General features: G+C 43.7%; 1 protein-coding gene across 3 annotated transcripts; it reads right to left on the bottom strand.

The window, feature by feature from the left end:
- Window positions 1–7: 7 nt before the first annotated feature.
- On the bottom strand, window positions 8–27,995 carry PDCD11 (programmed cell death 11). 3 transcript variants are annotated; one of them, XM_074591405.1, is made up of 36 exons: window positions 27,840–27,995; window positions 26,928–27,039; window positions 26,209–26,340; window positions 25,860–26,027; window positions 24,828–24,989; window positions 24,067–24,190; window positions 23,518–23,699; window positions 22,822–22,929; window positions 22,160–22,366; window positions 21,708–21,832; window positions 21,041–21,101; window positions 20,198–20,344; window positions 19,822–20,073; window positions 18,803–18,946; window positions 17,919–18,119; window positions 17,187–17,357; window positions 16,567–16,786; window positions 14,139–14,291; window positions 12,982–13,097; window positions 12,293–12,813; window positions 11,742–11,804; window positions 10,417–10,525; window positions 9,812–9,901; window positions 9,378–9,480; window positions 8,671–8,848; window positions 7,933–7,989; window positions 7,015–7,137; window positions 6,609–6,731; window positions 6,245–6,434; window positions 5,714–5,833; window positions 5,238–5,381; window positions 3,918–4,168; window positions 3,095–3,263; window positions 2,672–2,825; window positions 1,516–1,681; window positions 8–825 (listed from the first exon to the last, which is right to left on the bottom strand). In XM_074591405.1, exons 2-36 carry the CDS (start codon window positions 27,027–27,029, stop codon window positions 654–656), a joined length of 5,508 nt encoding a protein of 1,835 aa, XP_074447506.1. In that variant the 5' UTR covers window positions 27,030–27,039; window positions 27,840–27,995; the 3' UTR covers window positions 8–653. The 3 variants fall into 3 exon arrangements, with proteins under 3 accessions (XP_074447506.1, XP_074447508.1, XP_074447507.1); XM_074591407.1 differs by having other exon boundaries at window positions 5,714–5,836; window positions 27,840–27,877; XM_074591406.1 differs by lacking the exons at window positions 25,860–26,027; window positions 26,209–26,340; window positions 26,928–27,039; window positions 27,840–27,995 and adding an exon at window positions 25,403–25,452 and having other exon boundaries at window positions 5,714–5,836.
- Window positions 27,996–27,998: the final 3 nt, after the last annotated feature.

Genomic DNA, 27,998 nt, shown 5'->3' with positions numbered 1-27,998 from the left:
TTTTTTTACTGCGAACACGGTCAAATACTGGAACAGGTTGCCCAGAGAGGGTGTAGAGTCTCCATCCTTGGAGAAATCAAAACCAAACTGGATGTGGTCCTGAGTAATCTAGTCTAGCTGACCCTGGCTTTGAGCAGGAGTTTGAACCAGATGATCTGCAGAGGTCTCTTCCAGCTTCAACTATGCCACAATTCCGTGTTGCTCTGCCAATTTCTAGGAGCACAAAGGCACTTGAGATAAATCTTTCAAAGTGTTAACTCAGCCAAAACGCAAGAGAGTCTTCTCTGCCATCTTGACAGAGAGAGAAATATAAGACATCACTGTACTTAAAAATAGTGGGTCATAAGCGCACCGTTTCCCCCGGGAAGCAGAACAGGTATGGCTGATGTTTGTATTGATTATAAAACAGTCTATATTTAAAAACATGTCTTCAAAGTCATCAACAGACTAGGATTATTTGTAACATCTGGAACAAAGCTGCAAACATTTATCAAATATTTTCCTTTGATTGATTGTTTTTCCAGTTCGGTTTGGCCATAGACCAATACTCCCCTGAAAAACACTGTCCATGCATACTCATGGCAGAATTCCACACCTCTCAGTTCCCACACTGCCAGGAGAATTGAGTCTCTCTGCTTTTACTTGCACCGTACTTAGGTGTCAGCAATGGAACTCTTGGTCTCCACATACTCAAGTGCTGCTCTTTTAACAGCCAGGACACTTTCTGCTGTACCAAATTTCTTCTCGTAATCCAGGTAGCGTTTAAAGAAGAACTTCATCTTCTTTGGTGCCAAGCTCAGGTGTATGACCCTCTCAAAGATGTCCCTGCAAGAAACCAAAGTGATTCAGATCACTGTGTTGGTGACAGCACTCAATACAAGCCCTCTGTCCTGCCTTTGAACAAAGCACAGAATGTCCAGGGAGACATTCAACCTGCTGTGAAGTGCTGGTGCTTGAAGAAAGAGATTCCTGACAACTGGCCAAAACCTTGAAGTAGAAGCCTTCTATTTTCTTGCAGAACTCTAAGGCTGCTAGTCAGCTTAAGCTAAGATTTAGCCACTGTATTTGACCCTGCGTTCACTAAGTGGATGTGGCTGGATACATAGTGCAGGAAGCCGGACTTCCTTTTGTCAACTCTCAGAAAAGAAAAATAAAAGGAAAAAGAAAAAAGTTTCTCCATGTTTATGTTACAAGATGCACAAGGGCTTGGTCTCACCCTTCATATACAATAAGGCAATCCCTCCAGAGGGACAGATGAGCTTCAGTGCAAGTTCTCTAGTTTCTGTCATACAGGCTACTACTGACAAACCAGCCCCCCTCTGCGCTATGGATCTCCTTGGAGTCTCCTCTGGCCTGGCAAGGATAAGCACTTCCACACACCTCAGTTTTCTTTCACTTTTGCTCTGCTCCAGGAAGCTCTATGCAACCTCGTGCTACAGGGTACCTCTGCTCTTTTCAGGTGTTGCTACAAGCACTGTATTCTGCCCCTTCCCAGCCTGCTGTAGTGTAACTCACCGTACTTCCTTCTGGCTGCCATGTTTGATCATGATGTCCATGTAGATGGACCAGATGTCTGTCCGCTTGGGATAGGTGCTAAGGGTGCTCTCAAAGAGGGCTTTGGCATGTTCTGGGTCCCCAAAACGGAACTCTAGCTGTGCAAACCTTGAAATGACATCCACATCTGTAACAAGTAATGACAAGTTAGGGTATCACAGCAGCTCTCTTCCCTATGAACAGACATGAGTGATAATTACACAGAGACAGCACCATCTGTACCCAGAGACAAAAGGCTCTGTTGTAAAGTGGTTCTGGACCAAGGTGGGATCAGATTAGGAGAGAGAAGGGTCACAGTTCACTTCCCATTTCAGCTCTCTGCAGGAGACTAAGTTTATTCTTACATTCAAAATGCATCTTGCAGCATCCACGGGCAGCCCCACAAACTTGGGGCTGGACTAACTGAACTCTTCTAGAGGGCTGTAAGGCTCAAAGCCACCTTTGCTCTGGGTGCTTTGCTTTTGCCCGTCGCACCAAATTTTATTACAGGAAGGTAGGGCTACAAAGCTGGTGAGGGGTCTGGAGGACAAACCTTATGAAGAACGACTGAGGGAGCTGGGGTTGTTTAGCCTGGAGAAGAGGAGACTGAGGGGAGACCTTATCACCCTCTACAACTACCTGAAAGGAGGTTGTAGAGAGATGGGGGCTGACCTCTTCTCCCTGGTGACAAGTGATAGGATGAGAGGAAACGGGTTCAAGTTACGTCAGGGGAGGTTTAGATTGGATATTAGGAAACATTTTTTCACTGAAAGGGTTATTAAACATTGGAATAGGCTGCCCAGGGAGGTGGTGGATTCACCATCCCTGGAGGTGTTTAAAAAAAGGGTAGATGGGGCACTTAGGGACATGGTTTAGAAGTGGCTTTTGTCAGGGTAGGTTAAAGGTTGGACTCGATGATCTTAAAGGCCCCTTCCAACCTCAGCAATTCTATGATTCTAAGATTTAGCATTGACTTCCAGATTGAAATTTCCCCTCCCCGAGAGTCAAGGGCAGCATGTTCAGCACCAACTGGTTACATTTTTCACTTACTACAAACATTGTCACAGGCAGAGATACCAGAGAGCAGTCCAGCTACTGGAGACCTGTCAACACACGGTATGAGGAAGAGAGTGCTTACGTTCTTTGGTAGGCAAAGCCTTGAGAGCACGCTCCAAAAGCCTGTGTGTAGCTTCAGTCTGGCCTTGCTTCAGGAGGAAAGAGGCGTATTTCAGCCACACAGATTTCTCCTGACGGAAACGCTTCAGCATTGTGTGGTACAATTCTTCCGCTTGCTGGAAGGGCAGAGTTGGGTTAGATCACACAGATTCATAATAAAGCCTTGTAGCTTTAAAACTCTTACTCTTGGCCCAGGTATTTCCAAGCACTTATGACAGAAAAGCAAGTATCAATAGTTCCTTGTCCACTGTTAATAACTATTAATCCCAGTTAGGAACAGGATAGGCCTAACATCTGACGGCTGGAAGCTTATACAGCCAGCATTGGTAGTTTACTGGCACAACTGAACGGGATACGTGCCCGGGACCAGCTTGCGCTGTCTTACCTTGTACTTCTCAGAATTGGCATAGATGTCACACAGATGCTGGAAGACTTTCAGAGGTTCGTTGTATTGAACGGCTCTCTCAAAGACCTTCATCAGTGACTCCTCAGTACCATACATGTTCTCCAAGTTCAGCAGAGCTACCCAGACATTCAACTTCTCCTGTTCTTCCCTTAAAGCAGATGTGAACAAGAATACCAAGAATACCTTTTACCAGTCTTGATCAGCTTTTTGCAAACCACCCTACAAAGACTCACTGACTTGTAGCCTGCCTGCAGGACAAAGGAAAGGGGCGTACTGCTCACTGAAACATCACTTCTGGAACACAGCACAGCAGTTGTTTCACACTACAACTGTTGATCACTGTTGTTTGTAATTAAAAACCCACAAGGATGATTCAAGAAAGCATAATATACTTCATCATGCTGTAGAAGTGATTTAATACACAAAGGTGCAGCCCTATGGAAAAAGCAATATGAATTTTACAGTTTGTTTCACGTTTTGATTTAAGGACAACATCACTGACAGCGTTATGCTCTTCCAAATCCTTCTGACTGCTCAGAAGTATGTCCGTGCACTCAGGAGTGACTGCACTCATGAGCTGCAGCAAGTCAGCCGCAGGGCAACTGTGGTGACGCAGGCCAGACCTTCAAAGGGACAGCTGACAATTGCTACCATTTAATCCTTTTGAGGCCACTGAAACACACACTGCCGCTCCACACACACACACGCGCACAAACTGATGAGGCTACCAGCACTCTTCTCACACAACTACACCACCGTGATTTATTCTTTGGGGCAAAGAAAGACAGAGACCCATAATTACCTGAAGCAGATTGTTTTAAGCGCTCGCTCTGCCACAGCTCTGGCCTTCTCAATCTCAGTAGCCTGGAGGTGGAAAGCCATGTACTGTAGCCAGAGGATAGAGCTGTTGGGACTGCTCAGCACCAGGCGGTCAAAGTCATCTGCTGACTGGGGCTGTCGACTGGGGTCCATGAGAGCTGCCTCTAATTTGCAGAGCTCCTTCTCCTTCTTCTGCTTCTCCAGTTCCTTCTCCTTCTTTGTTTGTTTCTTCAGCTGAAAGAGCAAAAAAGGAGGACTAGGAAAATGCAGGCACTTCATGTGAGAACAGGCAGGCCCAGCTAAAGCACAGCCAGACCTCAGTACGTCCAAGGCCAAGCAGTTTTCACAGGAAGAGATAAGGCCAATTGTTTAAGAGAGGAGGAAAATGGTACACAGAACCCCACCCCTTCACACACAGTTCACACCTCCAAGAAGAGCAGCAAAAATCTCATTTCTTTTAATGAAATACATTGAGGGACCAAATACTCTGCTAGTTTTCACCCCAGCTGCAGGATTCAAACTTCACCCCTCCCTCTCATTCTTCTATCTTTACCCTCCGGGCCAGCGCTCACCACCACCATCCACTCTAAAAGTCCAGGATACATGGGGAGAAATTGTCCATGCGCTGGGTATGTGACTGGATCGCTGGGGTGACTTGGGTCTAAATTGGGACCTGACAGTGCCATAGTTCTCTGCACAAGTCAGCTTTACCTTGGACAACAAAGTGTCAGCCATGCACGGCCTTTGCAGAGGTTGAGTTTTGAGGGACGGGGGAAATCCTGAAGAGCAAACACGAAAGCAATTCATGAGCTTGTTTCCCATTTTTCTGAATTGCTCACAATGGAAAAAAAATCTTCTAAAAAATTACGGCACAAAAGAAGATTTTTTGTGTGTGTGTGTTTTTCTAAATAAGAGGACTATAATTTGAAAAGGTTTTTCACCTATGTTTTTTTCCTGTAAATTTACAGCACTCTAAAGTAAAAAACAGAGCTGACATCAAATACAAAAATTTTACTTTCATGAAAATGTTTGACCCTAAATAATGATTTTTTTCGCATGTCAACATGAGAAGCCCTATTTTCATGCAGCCATGCTGAAATAGGGCATTTTCTCCTCTGCTTCAGAGATATCTGCTGCTAAGCCCACCGCTCAGAGTTGTTAAGGAAGTTGTATATTAGCTGTCAGAGATGTTCCCTTGGGTTAAAAGGCTTTGCTATGGGGCAGATAGACATGCAAATACCGAGACATCACATTACAGCCATCATTTGGTGTCTCCTGTGCAGGCAACACTACTACACAGTACCTTAGACTGTGGATCCTCCTCCTCCTCGCTTTCTGAGCTCTCTTCCTTCTGATTCAGTGCAGGCATCTCCATTGCATTCATGTCCTCATCCCAGGTGAAACCCATGGAAACCTGCAGCCTGGGAGCTTCACCATGTTTCTTTATCTGTTTGGAGGAAGACAGGGAGGAATTCCCCTGGGTTTTAATTTGACATTTTTACACTGAGATCAGACAACTACTATTTGCTTGTGGCTTCTCTCTGGCCAGTACTATTGACTTCTCACACTTGCAAACAGCCCACCAGCAAAAACATTAAACTCTGGTCACCTTTGCTGTAATTTAAACTCAATCCATCTCAAGCCATTTTCAGATGACCCAAACACCAGTTTGTGTCACTCCTATCTGCAGCAATGATACTTGTTGTCATCCAAGCAAAACTGACACATCTCAATAGGGCCGGAAAGTCATTTCAGGCTCAGGTCCTCCAAACTTCTCACCTTAGATTTCTTTTTAGCTGCCTCTTCCTCCTGGTCATCCTCCTCCTCCTCCCGGTAATATACCTCAATTCCACTGTCATTTTCATCTGCTGGGCAGATCTTCTTTTTTTTTGGCTTTTCCTGCTGCAACAAGGGGAAATGAGTAGATGGTGGAGAGCAGCAACTGGGATGAATCTTAAAGGCAATTCTGATCACAAAGAGCCTGACAGCAGAGAGGGGGTGGTGCCCTGGCCAGCATCCCCCACTATTCTCTCACATAACAGAGACAACAGAGAATAAACCCGTGCTCACCTACATACAATGCCGAGACCACAGGATGGGCCATGCAAGCAACACAACTGGGCTGCTAATTCAATTAACTCCTACCCAAACGGAATAGTTTCTGATCTTTGTGAATCTCAAATGCAATTTAATCTTTTTTCCCTACTCTTTATAATTCCTCAGCCTGATCCCAAGTGGATACTCCTAGTCCCTTCAGTATTTGCACCAACAAAGTCCTTTAGCCTGTCCTGCACAATCTCACATCCATACCTGCTCACTTTCAGAGTCTCCTCTTCTCCGTTTTGTCTTCATCTTAAGCTCTTCTCTCTTTTCCCTATCATCTGCTTCTCCTTTCTCTTCCTCTGCATCATATCGTGGTAGGTCTAGGGATTCAGGTAAGACGCTCGGCATTCCAGTGTCCTCAGGCAGGAGAGAGAGCTCAATGTGTTTTTCTGTTACACTGTGATGCATTGCCAGGAGTAGCAGGAGAGAAGAGAAAAAAAAATAAAAATCCAAGCATTTACAATGACTGCAAAGATATGAACGCCTTTCAAATATTCCCAGCTTTTATCCTCCCTCTTTCCATTTTCTCCTTATTAATTCATGGTCCCTTTTAAAGAATGTTGGGACCTACCCAAGCACCTTCGCAGTGAGCAGCTTTCCTTCAGGCAGGTACTTTTCATATAAGGAGTGTTTCTGTACAAAGTAAGGGGAAACATTCTGGAACAAGATTCGGCTCAGAAGGGAAGTGGACAAGCTGAGAAGAGGAGGAAAACAAAAAAATAAGTATTCCATAGCAGGGGAAAAGAAAAAAAAAAATGCAGTGACTATATCTGTGGTACCACCAGTTGTATATAGTGTCACCCAAACTCTACGTACTTTAATTTCACATGCTCAAGAAAGCAGCAATAACATCTCAATTCCCAAGAGGAAATTCACTTTGCAACATTGCATTACAAAACAAGATTCCAGAATTGTACATTCAAAATAAGTTCTCCAAGACCCCTCTTTTCCCAGTATAATTTTCTTATGCTACTCACCCAAAGAATACACCTGATGGAGTGATTGATTTCACGTAGCCTCTCACTAGCTGGCCTTTTTTAACATCCTTAATACATGTGATTTCAACATCCTTTACTTTGCTGTTGCTCTTTGGGTTTAGCCTAAAAGAAAAGAGAAGTCAGAAGTTAAAGCACTCATCTGAATAATCCACATTCTGCTCTGGATATCAAAAAGAGACATCAGTATTAACAACAGCTAGTACTTTCTGGAAAACATACCAGATCAGAGACACCCTTCAGTTTATTGAAATGTACTAATGGACTATCTGCATCTCTGACAAGCTGTACATAGCATTAGAGAATAAACATGCTGCTGTAAACAAAGACAAACAAAACAGATCAGCCTGGCTTCCTCTGACACTAAGAAAATAAGGAGGGTAAAATGGTGTCTGAAATATTGCACAGAAGTGGCTTGGGGTTTTTCCACTTATTTCTAAGATACTTCATTCCACATGGTTTAAGCTTTTTTGCTCCACAGAGAAGACAAAGCAAGAGGTTTGGTTTTAAGAGACATTTAGGACTAAGTCTGCTATTTAATTAAAATGTTTAAAATGCAGCTGAACATTGAAAAGTAACATGCTTGTATTGCAAATTCAATGGTGGAACTTTCCCTTTCTTCCCAAATAACCAGACAAAAAAAATTAAGTCAGGTCTAGAAGCTATGATAAACACTCGATCAGCTCTACACTAAGTGGCAGATACCTCCATGTTTGTCAATACACAGGAAAATCTTTCTGAAGTAGGAACTCTCATCCCTTAAAAAAAAAAAATAAAAAAAAAATGTAGTCCTTGTCCTTTGAACACTTCACACTGATCTGCCCAAACCAACAGTTACTGTATTTCACTATCCTTTTCTTCACTAGTTGGAGATCAACAGTTTGGAGGGAAGACACATACCGGGACTGCCGGAGAGATAACTGGATTTTGCCATTCTTATTGGAGAGGATGTAGCACCTGCATGGCAGAGTAAGGGGAGAAAACAGAAAGCTTTTTTACCTGATTAAAAAAACCACAGGTAGAAAATAGATATTTTCACTATCAGAATGAAGTCCTAAAGGAAACAAACCACTCTGTCCCTTGGAGCACTTGCTGTCTAACACAAACCAGTTGTCTAATACGACAGTTCACGAAACCAGCTAAAGAGCTTTTTGAAACATACCTACTTGCTTTACCCAGTCTCTATTGCTAGTACAAAAGACTGTTCTGCCAAAGAGAGTGTTACAACTGAATCACTTGGCCTGTGGCACTCTCCTACATTCCCAACAAGTCTGTGAAGTAGGGAAATGCAATTACTTGTGCACTACAAATGTAAAGACAACTGACTTGCCAAACAGCCCACAGAACCAGAGCAGAGCTGGGATAACTGGCTTCCCTCAGTCCCATCAGCACCTTAGTTAAGAGAGTAGCTACTCTCAAAGCACAGTCCAAGAAGGCAGCTGAAAAGGTGCTTCTTCATACATGGAAAATTCAAGACTTTCACCCAAACGCATATAAGGTCATAAGTCAGCATTACTTCTTAGCTACAGGCTGAACCTTACAGGTCTGGCATCACCTTATAGCAGTAAAAAGCCTGTCACCAAACGGGGATATTTCTAAGCCTCGCAGCTTGAGGGAACAAGACAGACAATTACTAACCTGACAATCCTGCCAACTTTGAAGTCACCCAGAGGATTCTCTGTATAAGTATCATTCAGGTGAAAGATGCTGACTCTGCCAGTCTTCCCACCTGGCAGCGCCATGGTCAAACCAACGTGTGGAGTCACATTTGTTACCATGCCTACAGTGATGGTGCCCTGTTCCAGTGACTGAATTCCTGGAAAAAGTGAAGGAGGGAGAGGCCTTCATAACACTCCAAAAGTATGCAACCAAATCAGCAGCTGTAATGAGTCAGTGAAGCTGATTTTAGTTGCCTAGTTACAAATCAAACCCACCAATTTTTGGCAAGGTGCAACCTATGCACTCTCTCAGTTCACAGCAACATTTGCCTTGGTAGCCCAGATAAGGTCCCCTAGTTGCACAGTTCCAGGATCCAGAATAACTGACAAATGATGACAAATATACTATCTCACATCTGAGATCAGACGGGAATATATGTTCATAAGGGCTAAGAGAAGAGCTTCAGTCTGGGACAGCAGGAAAATGATTCTTTAGTCTAAAGCTCTGACCAATCTTGCCTTCCATGCTGCTACAACTGGGTCAGGGTCCTGGGGGTTAGTTCTGTCCTACAGGGAGATACAGCTTGGCTCTGGAGTGTAACATCTTCCCTCGAGGGGTCAGTGCAGGCCCACCTCTGAGTAAAGCATCATATGCTGTGGGGTCCTGCTGGTAAGACTCCACTATACCTGTGAGTGACAAGCAGAGGTTTGTTTCGGTGACATCTGTTCCAGTCACTGTAGCTGATATTGCCTGGCCATTTTTGAAGCTCTTTTCTGGATGTTTTAAGACCTGAAAGAAAAGACAGATTTCCACTTATTACCAGAAAAAAAAAGCTTTGCACAACTCTGACTGGTGCTTTTCCTATGAAGCTTTACACTTTCTATACACACCTTTGATGTATACACTTGACTGATAGCTCAGCATTGCTGCAATGGCTCTGCTATCCTGAGCTGAACTAGCTACAGGCATAGTACTTGCTCGCCAGTGAGGGGCAGCGATGCCTAAAGGGCAGAGCACTAGATTATGAGTTCACATGCATGTCAGAAGTGTCTGCAGTCATTACTTACAGCCATGTGCACAGAAAAAGATTTTGCGTAGCTTATCTGTAAGGGCCCCTTACCTTGGTGTTGAGAGACAGCAGCAGCTGAGGAACTCTTCCTCGAATGTCAGGGGTGACTTCTACCTCCAGCCAGTTTTTGAGGATATTATACTGAGAAGACACCAAATAACCGGAGAAGACCACATGAGACCTCAGGAAAAAAAAACCTTCCCTGGTGAATTCACTGATTTTTAAGGCTAGGAAGAACAGGGCATGAAAGACAGTCTTGGCTCTTGCACCAAGCAAAAATGGTGATTTGGCTTCTACTCTCACAAGGATAACACTGCTGTGGTTCACAGGCAAGTGCACAGAGGAGATCAGCAGTGAGCGTACTTTGTGCTGGTGGCATATGTGATTTCTCAAAGGCCATTTTACTAGTGCACAGGGTGGGAAGCATCTGCTGGCAACAAACAGTCATGTCAAAGAGGATGAGTCAGGTCGACTCTGTCAAGTACAGAAAATGTGACATCCTTCTCCTACTCTCCCCCTAAGACACTGCACTTTACACGGTCCACTCTCACGGTTAATGAAGACCACAGTAAAGTCAGTGTTTAGGTCTGAACTAAGGCCCCTAAGGTCACCCCAACTTGCTGCCTCCCCGAGTCTTAGGAAAACTCTGATCTCACCTTTTTCACAAAACAGGTGACTGTCTGTCCAACGCTGTAGAGTTCAAGTTTCTTGAGGGCACTGTCTTCTTTAAGGTTCAGCATTTCTGTGACTTCCCCTTCTATTTCGCTGTTTGCAAACAAAGAGAGAGGACATCAGTAAGCCAGCTTTGGTCCTAATGATGAAGATAGGCATTAGAAACCCAAAAGATTATGGTGAGACAGCACTACTGTGACAATGCCTTTGTGATATTCATCACCGTTTCCCCCCCCAGGCTGCATCCTTCTGCAGGGAATTAATTCTTCCCTGGGCTTAAGAGGGAATCCTTCTGACATGAAGGGACATACCAGGATCCCCACTGGCAGAACCTGATGCCAAAAGGACATTCACAGAATCACACAGAATAACAGGGGCTGGAAGGGACCTCTGCAGATCATCCAGTCCCACCCCCCTGCCAGAGCAGGGTCACCCAGAGCAGGTTGCACAGGAATGCGTCCACGTGGGTTTGGAATGTCTCCAGAGTTGGAGACTCCACCACCTCTCTGGGCAGCCTGTTCCAGTGCTCTGTCACCCTCAAAGTAAAGAAGTTCCTGCTCATGTTTAGACAGAGCTTCCGATGCTCAAGTTTGTGCCCGTTACCTCTTGTCCTGTTGCTGGGCACCACTGAAAAGAGCCTAGCCCCATCCTCCTGACACCCACCCTTTAAGTATTTATAAGTGTTGATAAGGCCCCCCTCAGCCATCTTTTTTCCAGACTTAAGAGACCCAAATCCCTCAGCCTTTCTTCATAAGAGAGGCGTTCCAGTCCCCTAATCATCTTGGTAGCCCTTTACTGTACCCTCTGCAGCAGTTCCCTGTCCTTCTTCAACCGGGGAGCCCAGAACTGGACACAGTACTCCAGATGCAGCCTCACCAGGGCAGAGGGGGAGGACGACCTCCCTCGACTTGCTGGCCACATTCTTTCTGTATGCACCCCAGGATGCCATTTGCCTTCTTGGACACAAGGGCACATTGCTGGCTCATGGTCATCCTGTTGTCCACCAGGACTCCCAGGTCTCTTTCCACAGAGCTGCTCTCCAGCAGATCAGCCCCGAACCCGTACTGGTACATGGGGTTATTCCTCCCCAGGTGCAGCATTCAAAAGAAACCACATGCCAGGAGAGCACTGTGAGGTTTAACACAGCTCCCAGACCCACATAGTGTGAAAGAGGGAATAAGAGGCCTTGCCACACTTGCACACATGTGGAGCTCCTTGCTTATGGTCAGCTGCTGCACAAATGGGTGGGAAGCTACAAGGATACAAGGTCTCTGAAGCATCTGCAGACAGCACAGAGGCTAACACTTACCTTGGTCGAATGCTGAGTTCTGGAATGGACTGTGTGAAGTGTGGATGGGTGATGGGCAGGTACCTGAAAGAACAGGAAAAGGATCAATGTTTCTCATGATCTCCCCAGGCCCCAGCCACCTGTAATCCCTCTGCATTGGCAAAAAAAACAGGGGTAAGCCCTCTAAAACAACGGAAGTCTTCAAGTTCCAGTTCTTCCTAGTACTATTTCAGTGGCAATTCAAGTGCCTAAAACACTCTGGCAAATTTATCACCTAGGGACAAATCCTGCTTGCATTTAAGACTTCCTCTGGACCTTAAGAGTTTAGACATCTTTTTTTCTTGCAATCTATACTCAAGATAAATAACAGCGACATAGGTACAGAGCTAATTCACTGAAACATGGATCTCAGATAGAATATAATAGCAGACTTCCTCAGGCCTCAACTGCTCCAGCAAGGATAACTGTAACAGTATGTGGTGACAGAGGGAGCAGCTTAGATCATCTGAATTGAGTAACTGTTTCACCCCTGGCAATCCCCAAGAAATAATGTTATGAGCATGTTTTCCCACCTGTGAGTATTCACATCTCTGCCTCCAATGACTCGGGCAGTCACCTTCTGTCCAGCTTTCAGAGTATATGTTGGAAAAGAACCTATGGGCACTTCGTCCAGAATCCGGGATGCATGGATTGAACCTGTCAGCTTGTCATCAATAGCAACTGTGACATGGGTTGGTTTGATGGATTTAACAGTACCAGTAACAATATCCCCCAGGGAAAGCGAGTGTTCCACAGGAGCAAGCATCTCTTCTAATGCTGTCTCAGATTCTTTCCGAACCCTCACAAAAACATTCTTCTTTGCTGGGCCTTGTACTGCTAATAAGACTCCATGGTCATTCACCTTCACTACTTTTAAGGTTGCAGAGATTGTTTGTCCCACCTTCAGTTTTTCTGAGTCAAAGCGGAAGGTGTCATTGAAGTGAGAGGCTATGGGGATAGCTGCCAGATGGCCTGTTTCCAACAAAGACACGATGGCAAACTCTTCTGCTACATGCTGCACGATGGCAGAGTGCTGGGAGTTCTCTGTGAACCGCTAGACAGACAGAAATGGAGAGAGTGACTTCTCCTGCTGAGATTTTGATTCCCTCCACTCCGCCTCCCACAATTCTAAAGGAGGAAACAGTCCCCCCTCAAAATTCATTAATTGCCTGGAGTTTGCTAGATGAACAGAAACATACAAATCCAAAAACTGGACACATACTTGCTTGGGTCTTTGTTTTAACAGTTCTTCCTGAAGAGAAACATACACCCTGGATGTGAGGGCATCCACATGAAGAACCAATGCCTTGGTTTTCTCACCAGGAACAATATTTTTGTCTAAAAATGAAAAAAGGACATTATCTCCTGATGACAGTGGAGAATTTTGAGCAACTGAGCTAGTCGCACGTGACAGATAGTTGCACCTGAAGACCATGGTGATAAAAAGCTGTTTAATTACTAATTGTAGCTAAGTTACTGTAACAAAGTCAACTTAGTACCAAACATATAGTAAGTCTCTTTAAGAAAAAAACAGATTCCTCCAACATTAATGGCAAGGAGGAAAAAAAAAATGAGCGGCTTTTTTATTTGCAAAAAGAGTCTGATGCTTTCACAGAAAAACTAAATTGATGTTTTTGAAGAGGCAACTCTTAAATAACGCAGACAAGGCCGACTAAACACAAATTCAAGATAACATAGGTTTTGAAAACGGTATGCTAACATTTGCACAAACCCATCATCAGTCTATCTGTTGCTGAGGAAACAAAGAAACTCTTCTGAACACAGAAGTGCTGCAATATTACTCCTGATGAAGTTAGCAGTTTATATTTGTTTCATTGGTTTATTCATTATCTCTGAATGTACTTGTTTGGTTCTGCATAATATGGCACTTTCCTGCTTTAATTTTTGAATTGCAAAGTACGGAATTGCAGTCCTGTTTCAAAGTCACAGTGATTTAAAAGAAAAATTAACATCCATTTCAAATAGAGCATACTCCATGGAATATATTTCTAAAGTAAGAAAAAAAGAAAAAAGAACAACAAGAAAGCTGGAGCTTGTATTAGTACTTTGTCTATATACAGTATGCTTCAAATAAGGATCTCAGAGCACAAACTAGACCTTAGAAGATGCCCAAGATACAAGGCAGGATTAGGCCAGGTTTACAGATGGAGTAACAGAGGCACAGGCAGGTTTAAATGGTATGTTCCAAATGATGCAAATGGGTCAGCAACACATTAGGAAACTAAGCCACACTTCAAGCCCACTCCTACTCCGATCAGACTCTTCACAGGTTAGTTCCTCATCAGCAGAATTCATTTCAGAACAGAGGTTTCAAAGTACAAAAGTGAAAACCAAAGCAAGGAAAGACAAGACCCTCACCTCCCAAATGGTAGCGAGTGGCTGTTACAGTCAAGCCTGTGACACAGCTGCCACTGAACAGTGCTGAGCCATCCTCCTTCACATCCTGCACGACCAGCTGCAGCTCCTTCCCAGGCACCAACTCACAAAGGCCTCGGGCCACGCTGGGCTCCCCTAAATAAAGGGAAGAGAAAGTGGGAAGCCAGTTTTACCTATGTTGTTTGTTTGCAAAACAGACAGCCTTCACATTTGCTCAAGAGTGCATGAACAAGCATTTATATCCACCTTCATAATGGAAAACAAAGTTTAGTCTCCTGAATCTGTAGAAATACAAAGTAAATTCTAAGATTTAAGCAAAGTAGAAACACTTTTGTGCCACCAAGGATCTGATAACTTTGGAGAGAACATTTTCCAGTCTTACAGAAATACTGGCACACAGCACTGCATATAGAAAAAGGTGAAAGCAAAATGGATTAATACTAAAAACACAATTATAGGAAGCAAAACATTAAACACTACTGGATATAAAAAGACCTAAAAGAGGCAAAGTTATAATTTGGTCAAAAATAATCTGCAATATATCCAGTATTCCTCACAACAGAAAACAGTATGTGAGAAAACCTTTGCTGGAGGACTCGTTCAGCAAACCTGTGATACAAGTAGGCAAATCTATTTGTACAAACTCATCCTCATGTGAGTACTAGGTTTGGGTTATCACAAGCACTTGAGAGCCAGCGTAATTATCCTTGTACTTTCTGGTTAAGCAGATCCTGGCTAAGGTGCAGGGTGGTTGAAAAAAATCCCTCTGTGGTAATCAGGCATCCCATGCCCAAATACCAACAATAAAAAAAGAATTTGATAATCACAGCACGCACAAATGCAGATTTCTGTACCATAAGAATAGCAGGAATTCTTGACTGCCAGGGAAAAACAATGCTAGTGTCCTCCACTGTCATAGTTTAAAAAGCACTGTTAGATGAAGGTAGAAATAGTAATTTCTCATCAGTTATAAGTTACCAGCAAATACAGTATGCATACAAATAATAGTCCTATACAAAGCTAGTCCTATTTACTTAAATGCAATAAGAGCACCTGCTGCCTGCAGTATGTAACAGGCAAGTAAGAAAATTCTTCTTAAATCAAAGCCTTCTCCTATATTATTTTAATCCTCCAAAAGCATCATTCACTTTAAACAGATGCACTATTCTTCAGAAAGCAGCAGGGGAAAAAAGATCACGGCTTTACCATCGGAGAGCTGACTTGCCCAGCCTTTCTAATGTCACAGTAAGTGACATTGATGCACTGACTCAGGCTACTTCCAGTTGTATTCTGTCTTTCCATCACTTTTGAGTAAAGAAAATTGACATGACATACATTCTGATTCTTATGTGCCTATCACCAGGGCTGTTTTTCCTAAACTAAGTAATTAGCAAGGGCAGGTGTCAAGTGCCTGTTTCCAATACATGAGTTTACACCAAATGAGAGCCTCCTGTATTGCTTATCACCGTTCTCTTTTCAGGCATTTGGGGAAATTCAGGTTTGGACATCGGGCAACCTGTTTTGCTTCACTGGTGCTTTGTGGCAATTCACTGAGGCACACAGAAATAAACTCCTCCTGGACTTCCACTCAGGAAAAAAAAACAACCACCCCACACACAACAGGAAAACTACATGCCTACCCCTCTGTTGGCACATTAGATAGGTTTCACGGCTTGGCCCAATATCCCTTATGTCTGGAAGCTCTTTGGAATTTAACATCTGTTTACTGACCAGAGAAATCAGGTTTGCAGACTAAGGCTCTTAAAATACCAGGGCAGAGAGTACTAAAAATTAATCATTGCCAGATTCAAAACAAACAGGAAGAGACAATGCCTCACGTGACACATAATTAAATGGTGGAACTACTGCCACATGTCTCAGTCAATTAAGTTTTAGATTGGTTCATAAAGCAATTACAAGTATTCACACAAAAAACATGTCTCCAAGGCTGGAGAACAGCTTTGGTCCACAGAACATCCTATCTCACCCTGGCCCTCCGTATTTTCACCTTCACAGGCCCTTCAAGCAACCCATCCTTTTGTACCATTATATTTCCCTTTCTCTTTTGGTATATGGACCTCACAGTTTGTCTATTTATACCCTTATTTTTAAATCTCTAAGCTTCAGCCTGAAATCAATGTAAGAGGCCTAGCAGACTTCAGCGAAAAGAGCAGCTTCTTTGGCTTGTTCCCGCTGTAGTTGCAAAAAGCCTTCTTGTCAATGGCAGACACCACACACACAAGCTTCTCCTAACAAGGTCCTCTCAGAAGCCAAGTTTTTGCTTGAACTGACTTTTCTTTCACTTAAAAGAAAACAGTGTTCCCTTTTTGAAAATGGTTTTTTCTCAGGGGTTCTAGAGCCTCTTTTTTGTGATACGACACCCTTTAGCAGAACACGTGCAATCTTTTACCTCTTCTTCTCAACAAGTTCCTGATTTCTTTCATCTCCTTGAAATATTGATTCAGCAGGGCAAAGCTCTCCGCAGCAGAATCGCCTGAGCTGCACTCTGACACCTTCAGATTGAGGAGCACACGCTGCTTCTCCTCATCAATGCTCATCACCTTCGCAATCACGGTCTGTCCCACCACAAAGTGGTCCTTGGTGTCTGTCACAAACTTGTCACTCATGCTCTGTGCAAAGGAAACAAAGGGGCAAGGGTTGCTGAGCACAGATGCCAACTAGCAACCACCTGCAGTGCTGTGCAGAAGTGTTTGAGTTAAGACTTCATGAAAATGCATAGGAGAAATTAACAAAGACTAACAAAAAAGCCATCAATTAAAATTAATTACTTCAGTCACATGAAATCCTTGTAGAAGCTTAAGCTCACTTGAATAAAGTCCTTTGTTTCATTTCAGAAATGATTTAAAACACAGACCTAAAAGCAGCTTTTACCCTACTGGAGGAAGGTGTGCGAATGCTGGATCCACAGCCCTACTGTTCCCTCCCTGTTATTGTTCTTTCGCTAAAAGCCACGTTTCGAGCATGCCTGATTACACACATGCTGTTTACTGAAGCGAATGCATTGCTTACCACTTTGGGCGCCAGTCCTGTCACACCAAAAGGGAACTCCACAAACACTCCAAAGGGCATCACATTCCTCACGTAACCAGTCAACAGCATCCCAGGCTGGATTTCAGAGAAACTTCGCACAACTTGCTCCTCCTGTACAGCAGAAATCACTGCAGACTTTCTGCTCAAGGTCTGAACAACCAGTTAGGAAAAACGGGAAAAGATGAATGAAAGGAGCCTGATGCCAACCAAATCAGTGCTGCTAACCATTGGGCTAGAGCACTTTGTGCAGGTTACACAGTACAGGAGCTCAAAATCCTGCAATCCCAATTTCGTTCTTGATCTCTCTACGCTAAAATTTAGCAATTAATGTCTCTTAAGTGGCTCAACATTAAAGATACATGCTTCACACTAGCAGAAATATCAACTTTCTAATATTTCAGCTCTGATTTTTGGTATAAAACCAGCAAAACTTTAGCTAAGCTTGTGATATGATTAACAGCTCAGAAGCTGGTTGGGAAGACCAGACAATTCACAACCAAGTCTTGGTTCTGATGGGATTCTAGCAGCAGCTGAGCCTCACTTTTAACATAAGCAAGTTATAATGACTCTTTGAAGCACTGCTAGCTTGACAGGCACTTCCACTTCAATACACTAACTAGCGTATCTTCCTTTTGTTGCAGACACTATGGATTCCTGAGAGATATCTCCTTCCCTCTGATTTGTCTGACTGGTTGAGGTGGCAAAGGATACGATATGCTCTCCCTTGTCACTTAGGCACATAACTCTGGGCAGGACATCTCCCTCTTGAAGACAATGCCACAGAAGCTTGCAGTTCACAACGAAGTCAGAGAGGTGCATTGTGGGAATCCAGGCTATCACAGTGCCTTCATCTTCTAAGATAGAAACCTCTAGCCCATTATGTTTCTTCTTCAAGACTTTCACATCAACCATCTAAAAAGAGAACAAATACAATGATATAAAATCCCAAGTGTCTTTGAAGTCATCCCTTTTGATGCACAGGGTAGCAAATGCTGCGCTGCACGGCCTCTGACAGCTATGCATGAGAAAATCTCACATCAGCGTGGCTGAGCCTAAAAAGCACGCCAACATTGATAGTAAAATAAAAGTAACTCAGCTCCCAGAAAAATCAAGAGCGTTCTCTTGATCGTAGCTTTCTATTTGAAGCGTGAAGGGAATAATTTAAACAAGATTAGAACTGTCCTGTTCCTGCATTAGCAATATCTGCAGGGTGTTGGGAACCGTGTTCATTCCAAAGACAACAGGGAAGCATTTCAAAACATTTCTCTGAAGTTGTCTTTTTCCAGTGAGCAAAAGCAGCTACTATTGGAGTGAGAACACCAGCAGCATCCAGAAGAAAGAAGACTCCACCTAGGAGTAGGAGCACTAATTGGTACCTCCAGAATGACTGTGCTGGGACTCCTTTATCCTGACCTCTGACAACAGAGATCCTGGTTTTGATCCAGGAGGCCAACCACACAATAAGAAATGGACATTTAATGCTAGTTCCTGACCACCAACAGCTTTTCTTCAAACAACGTTGTTCAAAGTGATACCAATTGTTTGGAAAAAAAGTAGGAAAAGGCAAAAAAGGGTGCAGTCATTGAATTCAATACCTCTCCTATTTGGTATTTCACTTCCTGTCTCTTCTTTGGAGTACATTCCTTTTTGTCCTCTGGGGCAGGCTTGCTTGATAACCTGAAGGACAACAAGAGTCTTTCCTGCTGGGGCTCACATTTTAAGACCATTACTTTAACAACCTGCAGCAAAAAAAAATAAAACAAAAGTTTAATTCAGTTGACCCTCTCCGCAGTGTGCTACCACCTACAAAATGAGACAGGGAAATGCATACACAGTACACTTTTCTCCCACACCTAAGGACAGCAGGCTAGTTACTATAACTTAAGAGGTTGAGCCAGAGACAAATGTCCTTTGGATCATACATATGGAAAATGGAAGTACATAATTATTAAGTGACCTGTGCGTGGCAAATCTGTAGCAGAACTGAAAATAAAATTCAGACCTCCAGATTTGCAGTCAGAAAACCTGACTAGAAAATTACCCTTCTCCTTAGCAGAGCCAAACAGGAGGATTAAAGACAAACAAAAGCGTCAGAAAAAATAACAAAGAGGGCTGAAATCTCTATAAGCTTACCCACAACAAAGACCAGAACTTGGTGAACAGCATGGTTCCCAGAGTGCAAGGTTTAAGATAAGCAAGATTTGAAACAAACAGAAAAAAATCAGAATAACGCAGAGGCAGGAAACCTCATCCTTCTGATTCTGTAGGTAAGAGTTTTAACTTCCTTAAAGAAACTGCAGCCTAGAACCCCAAACTTCTACTACAACCTCAGTAACTCAACCAAGTGTAGTCCCTGTATCACATACCATGGTGTCTCCTGCACACCAGAACAGAGAGAGCCTAGAAACAAAAACAGCTCTGTGAAATGCTCAAAGAAGAGCTGCCCCTTTCCGAGCCTAATCTGTTTAAATGCAGCACAACTATTAAAGTAAAAGGACGTGAATGTCTCTTGGTGCAGCTGGTTCCTCCAGGAGAAAACCCACGCTGGAGCCAACTCAACTGCACATTTCCCTTTGCATTCAAACACAAGGCACAACACAGGTACATTAATTACCTGGCCATCGTGGAAGACTTTATCTGGACAAGATATGGGTTCTGAGCTCAGCTCATGCTTGGGTACCAGACCTTTGACATCATTGTAGAACTTCACAATGCAGCCAAACTCCTTTGCGCACACCACAAAGCCATGTGTGATCAGACCTGGTTTTGCATCTTCATAATTGGAGAGGACTGGAAGCTTTGATTGGACAAGACTCTTCTTTAGAGTAAGGATCAGCTTCTTTCCTCCAGGATTGCACTCTAGCACCTACAAGAATGGAGTACAAGAGGGTTCAAAAAGCATGCCTGCCATTGTCCTATCAATCCAGCTGCTAAATACTCAGAACAACAGAGTGCAAAGCAGCTGTAAGACCCTGCCTGGCAGCTCTCACCCGACACTGGACTTCATCTCCTATGTTGTACTTCTTCTCAGGCTGCTTCAGGATCACATCAGCAAGATGCATGGATGGTACAAGACCCCTAATCCCATCAGTCACTTTCACCTGCATCCCAATGGGTTTCAATGCAAGTACTTTGCCCTAAAAGCCAGAACAGGGAAAAGGATAAGTAAATTCATCATGAAAAACAGACCGTGCGCAGGTAGGAAACAGACAACACACTGCACCACTTATTATCACCAAATCTAATCACCCTCCAAAAAATAAAATCTTAACCCAACCCACACTCCACCCAACCAGTTCAAGCCACTAACTTTTACACATTACATAAGGTTGTTTTACAGCCTCTTTTCCTTAAACACAGGCTACTTCTGCAAAATCCCAATTTGACTCTAGCAAACTAGAACTGTTTCCAGAGCCATAGCCAATACAGTAATGATTCTGACATAAAACAGTCATAACTGAGTAGCTTTCTGCCCATCAGCTGATTGTGATGGTCCATACATGCACTTTTACTTTGAGTGCAAGGCAAGTTTTCGTTTCTTTCACTCAAGTCTTTCTAAAAATGTATTCATGGCCATGAATAAATGACTGACTGTGGCTAAAGTTTTATTGCAATGGCAGCATCATGAAAGAAAACCTAAACAAAATGGGAAAAATACCACTTTGCATTAATCGAGTCCTGCAAGGAGAAGTTTTTTTCCCCCCTCACTTTCATCTCACTAGTCTGGATCAGAAGCTGACTATACATATTAGGCAGAGGAAATGTACATTAGCTAGATCATTGTTCTAACTATAATGGCCACACAGTACTGTGTCAGTCCTTCAGAAGCTCACCTGCACCACATCCCCTGTGTGGATATCCTGGTATTGCAGAAACCGTGCCTCAATAACCTGACTAGGAAAGAGACACAGCAAGAGACAACCAATCAGTCAACTTGAAGAAAATCCAGGATCTTTGCCTTGTCCCAGATATCCATTATCCCACACATCTCCCCAGTGCTCTACAACTCCCGAGTTCTGTGTTTTACTCCAACTGACCCATCTCCCAAAACAGCTCTCTGGACATAAAGTTCACGGAGGTTCACCAGGCTCCATTTCAGGTGACAGTGACACAGTTATGGCCACCAGCCATGGCTCCATAAAAGGGGAACCCATCATCTGCATTGCTTAAGGCCACATAGATGGAAATATTAAGAGGGAGAAGCAAAATGGGTTGGGACTTGGAAGATCAAGGTTAAATTTCCTCTTCAGCCACAGTCTTCTGACATGATCTCAGCAGATCATGTGCCTCAGCCCACCAACTATACTGAGGGTGTCTCGACTCCCTGCAGTATGGGGAGGATATGCGAGATGCCCAAACAACCTGACATAAGGCAAGAGATACAAGCCAAAAACCCCAAATGGCAAGTTCCAGTCAAACAAACCCATGTGGTATTTTCCACTCTCAACCAAACCCTTCTAATCCTTCAACCAATTTTCTGGAAGAGTCTATGAAACTTACTACTTCAGAGATATAATACACATCTCATCCATCAGGCTGTAGTCAATGATCCGACATTTATGTTTGCATCCTGCCTTAAATGCCCCAGGTTTAAAGGATTTTCTGTTTTTTGAAAGATGTTTCAACTAGAAAAAAACAAATTACAATTCAGTGTTTGGAAAATGGAAGTCCTGATATAGACCTTAGTTTGAAATGGCAGCATCTGACCAAAGTGTTCCTATAACACGCTCACTCTATGAGGCGGGTTTCACCACTTCTTCCCCAACAACCCTCCTGCATTCCAACCCAAACAAGCAGAGGTACGATTTGGCAAACACCTTCCATGTAGTCCTAATTTTGTTGTATTTGTGTCACAAAGAACATAAAGGTAGAAAATGAAACCTCCTCCTAACCTCCTTTCCCAGGAGGCAAAGATAGCTACGGAGGACTTCCCTCACCACCCTAGTACTTACCCGTGCAAATGCAAGAGTGCCATCATCAAGCTCAAAGATGGCACCAAACTGTTTGTAGAAAGCTTTCACTGTCGACTCTTCCACCACTGCCCCCATGCGATCATTGGAGAGCTGGTTTGGGGATCCCCCAGGGTGGAGGAAGGACTGCCGTAGAGTAAGCCGTACCACCTTGGAGGTGGGGTGGACAGAGAGGATGCAAGCTTTCATCTAGGAGAAGATAATGTTTGTTAAACACAAGTTTGTAAACAAAAGAGAAGAAAGGCACGTTGCTCATGTTTAGAGACATTATGCTTGGTACCTGAACTCTTTGTCCATGTACAGGCACTTCCCAATATTGCTAAGACATCATTTCATTTTTAACAGCTTCACAGATGAGGGATTTTTGCCTTTGTCTGTTGTTTATGGGCTATTCTGGTATGTGATCACACAAGAAATTTTCTATCACTTGCAAGTCTGTTATGCTTCCCAAATAAGTCTTCCATTACCCCAGGAATGGCTTTGTTCTTTACAGCTCTAAAGCAGCCATGATAGTAATTCAAATAAAATACGAGAAAGACAGCTATCATCACTAAGGTTTTAGAGATTATTCCACTGAAATGCTGGGGAAGACAAAAGATGTTGCAAACAACACACCAACTGCAGCCATCCTTCACCCTCCTTACCACTTGATCTGGAGAATAGTTCATGGATTTCTCTGGGTCCACGTGCATGAAATCCACAATGCCAGTGAAGGAAGACAGAAAGCTCACTTTGATCCCAAGTGGGGCCACCTAGAATGGTAGAATGGGGAAGGAAAAGATGCCCCAAAAAAACTGGCACTCAGTTTTCATGCAGCTCAGAAAGAGAAAGCAATTCACACGTCACAACAAGGCACCGTCAGTGCTAATCAACAAGAACATCACAGGAGACAGGAAAACTGCTAAGAATTCTGCTTTCTACATTGTTTTGCAAAAACAATCCTTCAGGTTTTTTGATAACGCTGTGTTTACTCTGAAGACTACTGCTAACCTGTGGAATACTTTTCCTAGGCAAAGGCCAGAGAAGCACAAAATGGATCCTGTTCTGCTTCAAGCTTCATCACCAACTCCAGCCTTTATACTCAATGGCATCACAAGCAGAACAGCTCAGACCTTAGGTGAATGAAGAGGAGGAAGTGTCTAGCAGATAATAGTGTCTGCTATCGCAAAATAATTGAGCCCAAGCACAAAATTTTCCAGGGCATAAACTTCCATCTCTGCTTCACCTGTCTCCCAACCTCCTGGCAAGGCTATAAAAAACCACCAACCAACCAACCAAAAAAACCCCAAAACAAAACAAAACCAAACAAACACCAAAAAAACCCCCAACCCAGAGCTTACCTTCTGCACTCGAGCTTTCACCACCAGCCCTGGTAATAAACTAGAGAGGGCCCAGTTCTGTCGCTCTGTTGCAAGGGATGCAGCAACCTCTGACCGATCAATGGACAAACGGACCACTCTTCCCTCGTTCTTTACTTCCACAATGACACAGTTCAAGTTCTGGCCTATTTTCAAGTCCGACCCTACAAAGACAAGTCATAGCATAAAACATCCACCAGAAACACTCAGGGATTGCCTTCTGCTCTTTCCAAAGATTTTTCAGAGTTCCCTCTATTTTAAGAGGTCAGAACTCCTCTCAACCTAAGTGAAGTCTATTGCCAGAAGGGATGCATGGGCTTGGAACAGTAACACAGCCTGCCAGAAAACAGGCTGAAACCCAAAAGCTTGTTGCAGACCAGCCACAAAACTGCTGTTTTCAGGACTCACAAAGACTCCACCTTGATCCAATCTCACTGAGGTTCACTAACACCACAGATATAAGAAGCTTTAATTCCTGTCATTCTCCACCTCCATTTTAACCCCAGCAGCTCCTCCTGCACTGCTACTTACCTCTCTTGACTGCTTTGATATAATTTTGGGCTTTCTGACGAGGCAAGAAAGCGTGAGTCCCACTGACTCCAATATCAATGAGGTAGCCATGGTCTTCTACACTAGACACAAAGCCAGAGAGCAGCTGTTGGGAGGGAAACACTGCAATTCAGTAACGTGATGAAATAGCTGGGTCTTCAAAGAGTGCACATCTGGTAAGAGATTCCCCACCGCAAATACTCCATTGTTTCATGAGAATGGAGAGCTGAGTTTTCTAGAGCAGCAGAAAGAACATTACATTCTTTCTTATTACTGAGCTTATCTGGCAGTGGGGTCTCAACTCTACCCTTACCCAATTATGCACATATAGAGTTCACAAACCAGTCGGGGGGGTGGGCGGGAAACAACAGGATGCTCAAAAATAGCAGGTGCTCTAATTGCAGGCACCTGCCTGCAATCATAGAGCTGGATACACAAAACCTAAACAACTAAGCACCTCTGCAAAGCAGGTTAAATATTATTCTCTAGATAAATAACAAAGAAATCTACTCAGAAATAAGTCATTAAATAACTTGTCCATATTGAAACAGAATCAGGTGAATGAGTGACAACCTGGAACCAAGACCCAATAGTGCCCCCTCCTCCCAGGTCTCATCCATGGTGGGAGCAGCTCCACGTTCTGCTCTGATCCCATTCAAGGACAAAGTGAAATGTTCCCCCATGCACTGTACAAGAGGCACTTCCAAAGCTTAGAGAGGCTGTGACAGACCCAGAACACGTACCATGCCTGATGCTAATGCTGAAGCATTCAGACCCTTATTGACCTTCCTGGGGTCGATTGATAATTTGATACTCCGACGTCCATCAGCACTTTTCTCAACACTGGTCACAATGCACCTGACCAGTGTCCCTGGAGAATACATGTCCGGGAGCGAATTCAAGTCCTGCCCAGCAAGATGATCAAGAGAGAAACATGCAAATTTTACAATAATAAATAATATAAGAAGGCCAGAACGTCTTACTGAAATAGCTTTTGAAATCAAAATCCCGTAGGAAAGTCCTATTTCTCTGTAAACGCTAAAATAAAAGACAGGAAATGCCACAAATGCCAGGATCTCAATATAGAGGGAGGGATGACGTTACACGATGTTAGCAAGTCTAGTAGGCTTTGCTTAAAAAGGAATACTGTGTGCGTCGGAGTCAGGAAGTTGCAGCTGAGAAAATGTACCTACACAACCAACAACGACCCCAACCTCATCTCCTTCTTTAGCAGGAAAAACCACCACCACCAAAAGACTAGCACAGCTAGCAGATACCACATTCCACACAACCTTGGAAAAATTTATGGAGCACTAACACCAGAGAGACAGCATAATAGATTATTCCATCCTCGTTCTTCCTAGCAGTCATCATTATAAGGAAATTGTAGCTTGCTTAGGAAGGCCAGCTCCAAACCAAGGTCAGTCTATGTTAGCACTACACAGCAGCACGTTGCATGAGGCACACAATGAAATGTGCCCTGACATCATCTTCCAACCACTTCCCTAACTTCTTCCCCCCATCGCCTACAGCCAGGGATCAGTATTTAGCTTCAGCAGCAGACAGGCCACACAAATCTCTTCACGTTCAACAGGCTGTCTAGAAGTTCCAAGGATTATTTCACCAAGCCTAAGGCACTGCAGATGATCAAATTCAAGTCAGCTGCAAGACACCAGAAACCAGGCTTCTAAGCAAGACCTCAGGGTTGGTTCTGAAGTATTATTAACACTCCTTAGCTCCCAGGCACAAATCACAGCCCCAGTCCAAGGTCTCACCTCCAGGAGTTCTCCTTGGGCCACCTGCTTGCTCAGCATTTTGCTGTAGGCATCGCTGATTTGTGTGACCGGCACAAATCCTGAAAGTCCATTGGGCAAGCTGACAACTAGCTCGTAGTCACTGACCTCCTTTACACAACCAAGGAGCAGCATCCCCTCACAGACTGCCTGGGAAAGCAAGAAGAACAGCATATGGTAGATACCTTGGCAAGTTAGTGATAACAGGGCTGTAAACACACTTTTGTCCCAAATCACTGCTATATTTTATAGGTTTAGTGAGGAAGAACATGTCATTTTTTACACACCGCAGAAGAGAGATGCACACAAAGTCAAACATCTATCCACAAACCTCGATTGTGAGTGGTTCAATATTCACAACACTGTCTTTAGCAGCAGCTGTTTTGTCTGCCTTGAACTTTTTCTGCTTTCCTTGATCACTTTGGCTCCTTTTTCTTTTCTTGGATTGTTCTTCATGTTGAACCTAAAGCAGATTATAAGCAGAGATGGAAAAAAATAAAAGTGGATGAAGAAATGAACTTTGCACTAAGGCAGAACCCTGCTGCCAGAAATAAAATCAGAAGAAAATACTAGAATCGGAGAAAAAAAAAAAAGAGAGAACAACCTTGCTAACTGCTATACGTCTACATGCAAGTCTTCCAAAGTATCTCCTTTGGGCTGAGGCTGATCGTTTATAAAACTGTGAATCTAGGGAATGGAAAAGAGTGGTGGAAGCGATCTGCACGATGCTCTACTAGCAGAAAAAGAAAGACCAAACTTAGTCCATATCCACTAACACCAGCCTCACTACACAAGCACCTCGGGACAAGATGCTTGTGGAAAGTTTAAAAGCTAAAGCCCGATCGATAATTTTAATTGAACTTTATCGTCACATTCAACATGCACCAGACATCAGGGATCTTTAAGAGACCAGGAGAAAGTTGGGTGTCAGCAGCTTTCTCTTTCTGGAAGTCCCTGCTATAGAAGTAAGGGATAGGAAGGATTGCAGGTCATATTCTGACAGCAGAAAATCTCTGAGAAGAGTTAATCAAGAATATGTAACTAACATACATCAAACAAATTGTCCCGCTCTAATTTTGCGTTTGGTGTTTTTCCCTCCGTGGGTTTTTTCTGGATGCCCCCTCGAGGAAAGTTTTCTTCCATGGATGGCATACTTGCACCTCTACAGGACAAATGACAAAACAGAGATTAAAGAGGTAGTTGTTACGCCTGTTCCTCAAAAACACCGAAGAGACTTAAGACAAAACTACCCCCAAACTCAGAAAGAATTCAGATGGCTACACGGAAGTGTTGCAATCTAAATATGTGCATTCCTAATGCTTTTTACTACTGTCCAACTGTACTAAAGGATTAATTTTTTAAGGCAGATACATGCACCACATAGATATTCATAAAACTGCTTTAGCCGTAAGTTACCTGAACAGATCTTTATTACCTTCATTAGGCAAGCTGAAATTACCAGCTTCAGCCATCAAGCAGAAGGTTGTGACTGAAAGGCGGAGTAAGCTTGGCCTGCTTAAGGGTAAGGGATATCGTCCTTAAATGTTAATATAATTTGATACATCTCTGTGTAAGCTACATCTGCCTATCTATATACATAATAGGTGTGTTTAACCTTATTGTGCTTCAATCAGTAAACCACACCTTATTTATTAAGTCACGACTCGCATCCTATTTATTACTTTGGTTAACAATACAGAAATTAGCACTAAAACACTGTTTTGTCAAATTTAAAGTAGTCTTTTTAGACACGTAAAACTACTTTACGCGTGAAGGCACATAGTAAAATTAAAGCTCATCAAGGCACGCTCCGCCAAAGGGCTACGCTAAGAAGCAGGGACGCCTTCCACAGCCGGTAACGGAGCCGGCAGCACCGGCCACGCCGCGCGGCCGGACCAGGCAGGGTCGGAGCTCTGCCCGCAAGGGCCTGGCCTGGCCTGGCCTGGCCTGGCCTGGCCTTACCTTCCCGGCGGCCGCCGCCGCTTGGGCCCCCGCAGCTCCTCGCTCGCTGCCGCCCGCCCTGGGCCGTGCCAGGGAGCCCGAGAAGGGGAAGGGGACGGGGACCGGGAACCACACGCGTGCAGCACTGCGACCCCACCGGAAGTAATGCGCGGGGCAAAG

The sequence above is a fragment of the Larus michahellis genome, chromosome 6, assembly GCF_964199755.1.
Source record: "Larus michahellis chromosome 6, bLarMic1.1, whole genome shotgun sequence".
Taxonomy (NCBI): Eukaryota; Metazoa; Chordata; class Aves; order Charadriiformes; family Laridae; genus Larus; species Larus michahellis.
This window is presented reverse-complemented; position numbering and strand designations above follow the sequence as displayed.

Bases quoted from the DNA above. Each gene is read 5' to 3' on its own strand.
- PDCD11 (XM_074591407.1), bottom strand. From the start codon at position 27,029: ATGCCATCCATGGAAGAAAACTTTCCTCGAGGGGGCATCCAGAAAAAA. The intron at 20,345-21,040 runs GTGAGCTTCTGA...TCTGGCTTTTAG, and splicing joins ACACAGGGGATGTGGTGCAG to GGCAAAGTACTTGCATTGAA. The intron at 12,814-12,981 runs GTATGTGTCCAG...CTGTCTGTCTAG, and splicing joins TAAAACAAAGACCCAAGCAA to CGGTTCACAGAGAACTCCCA.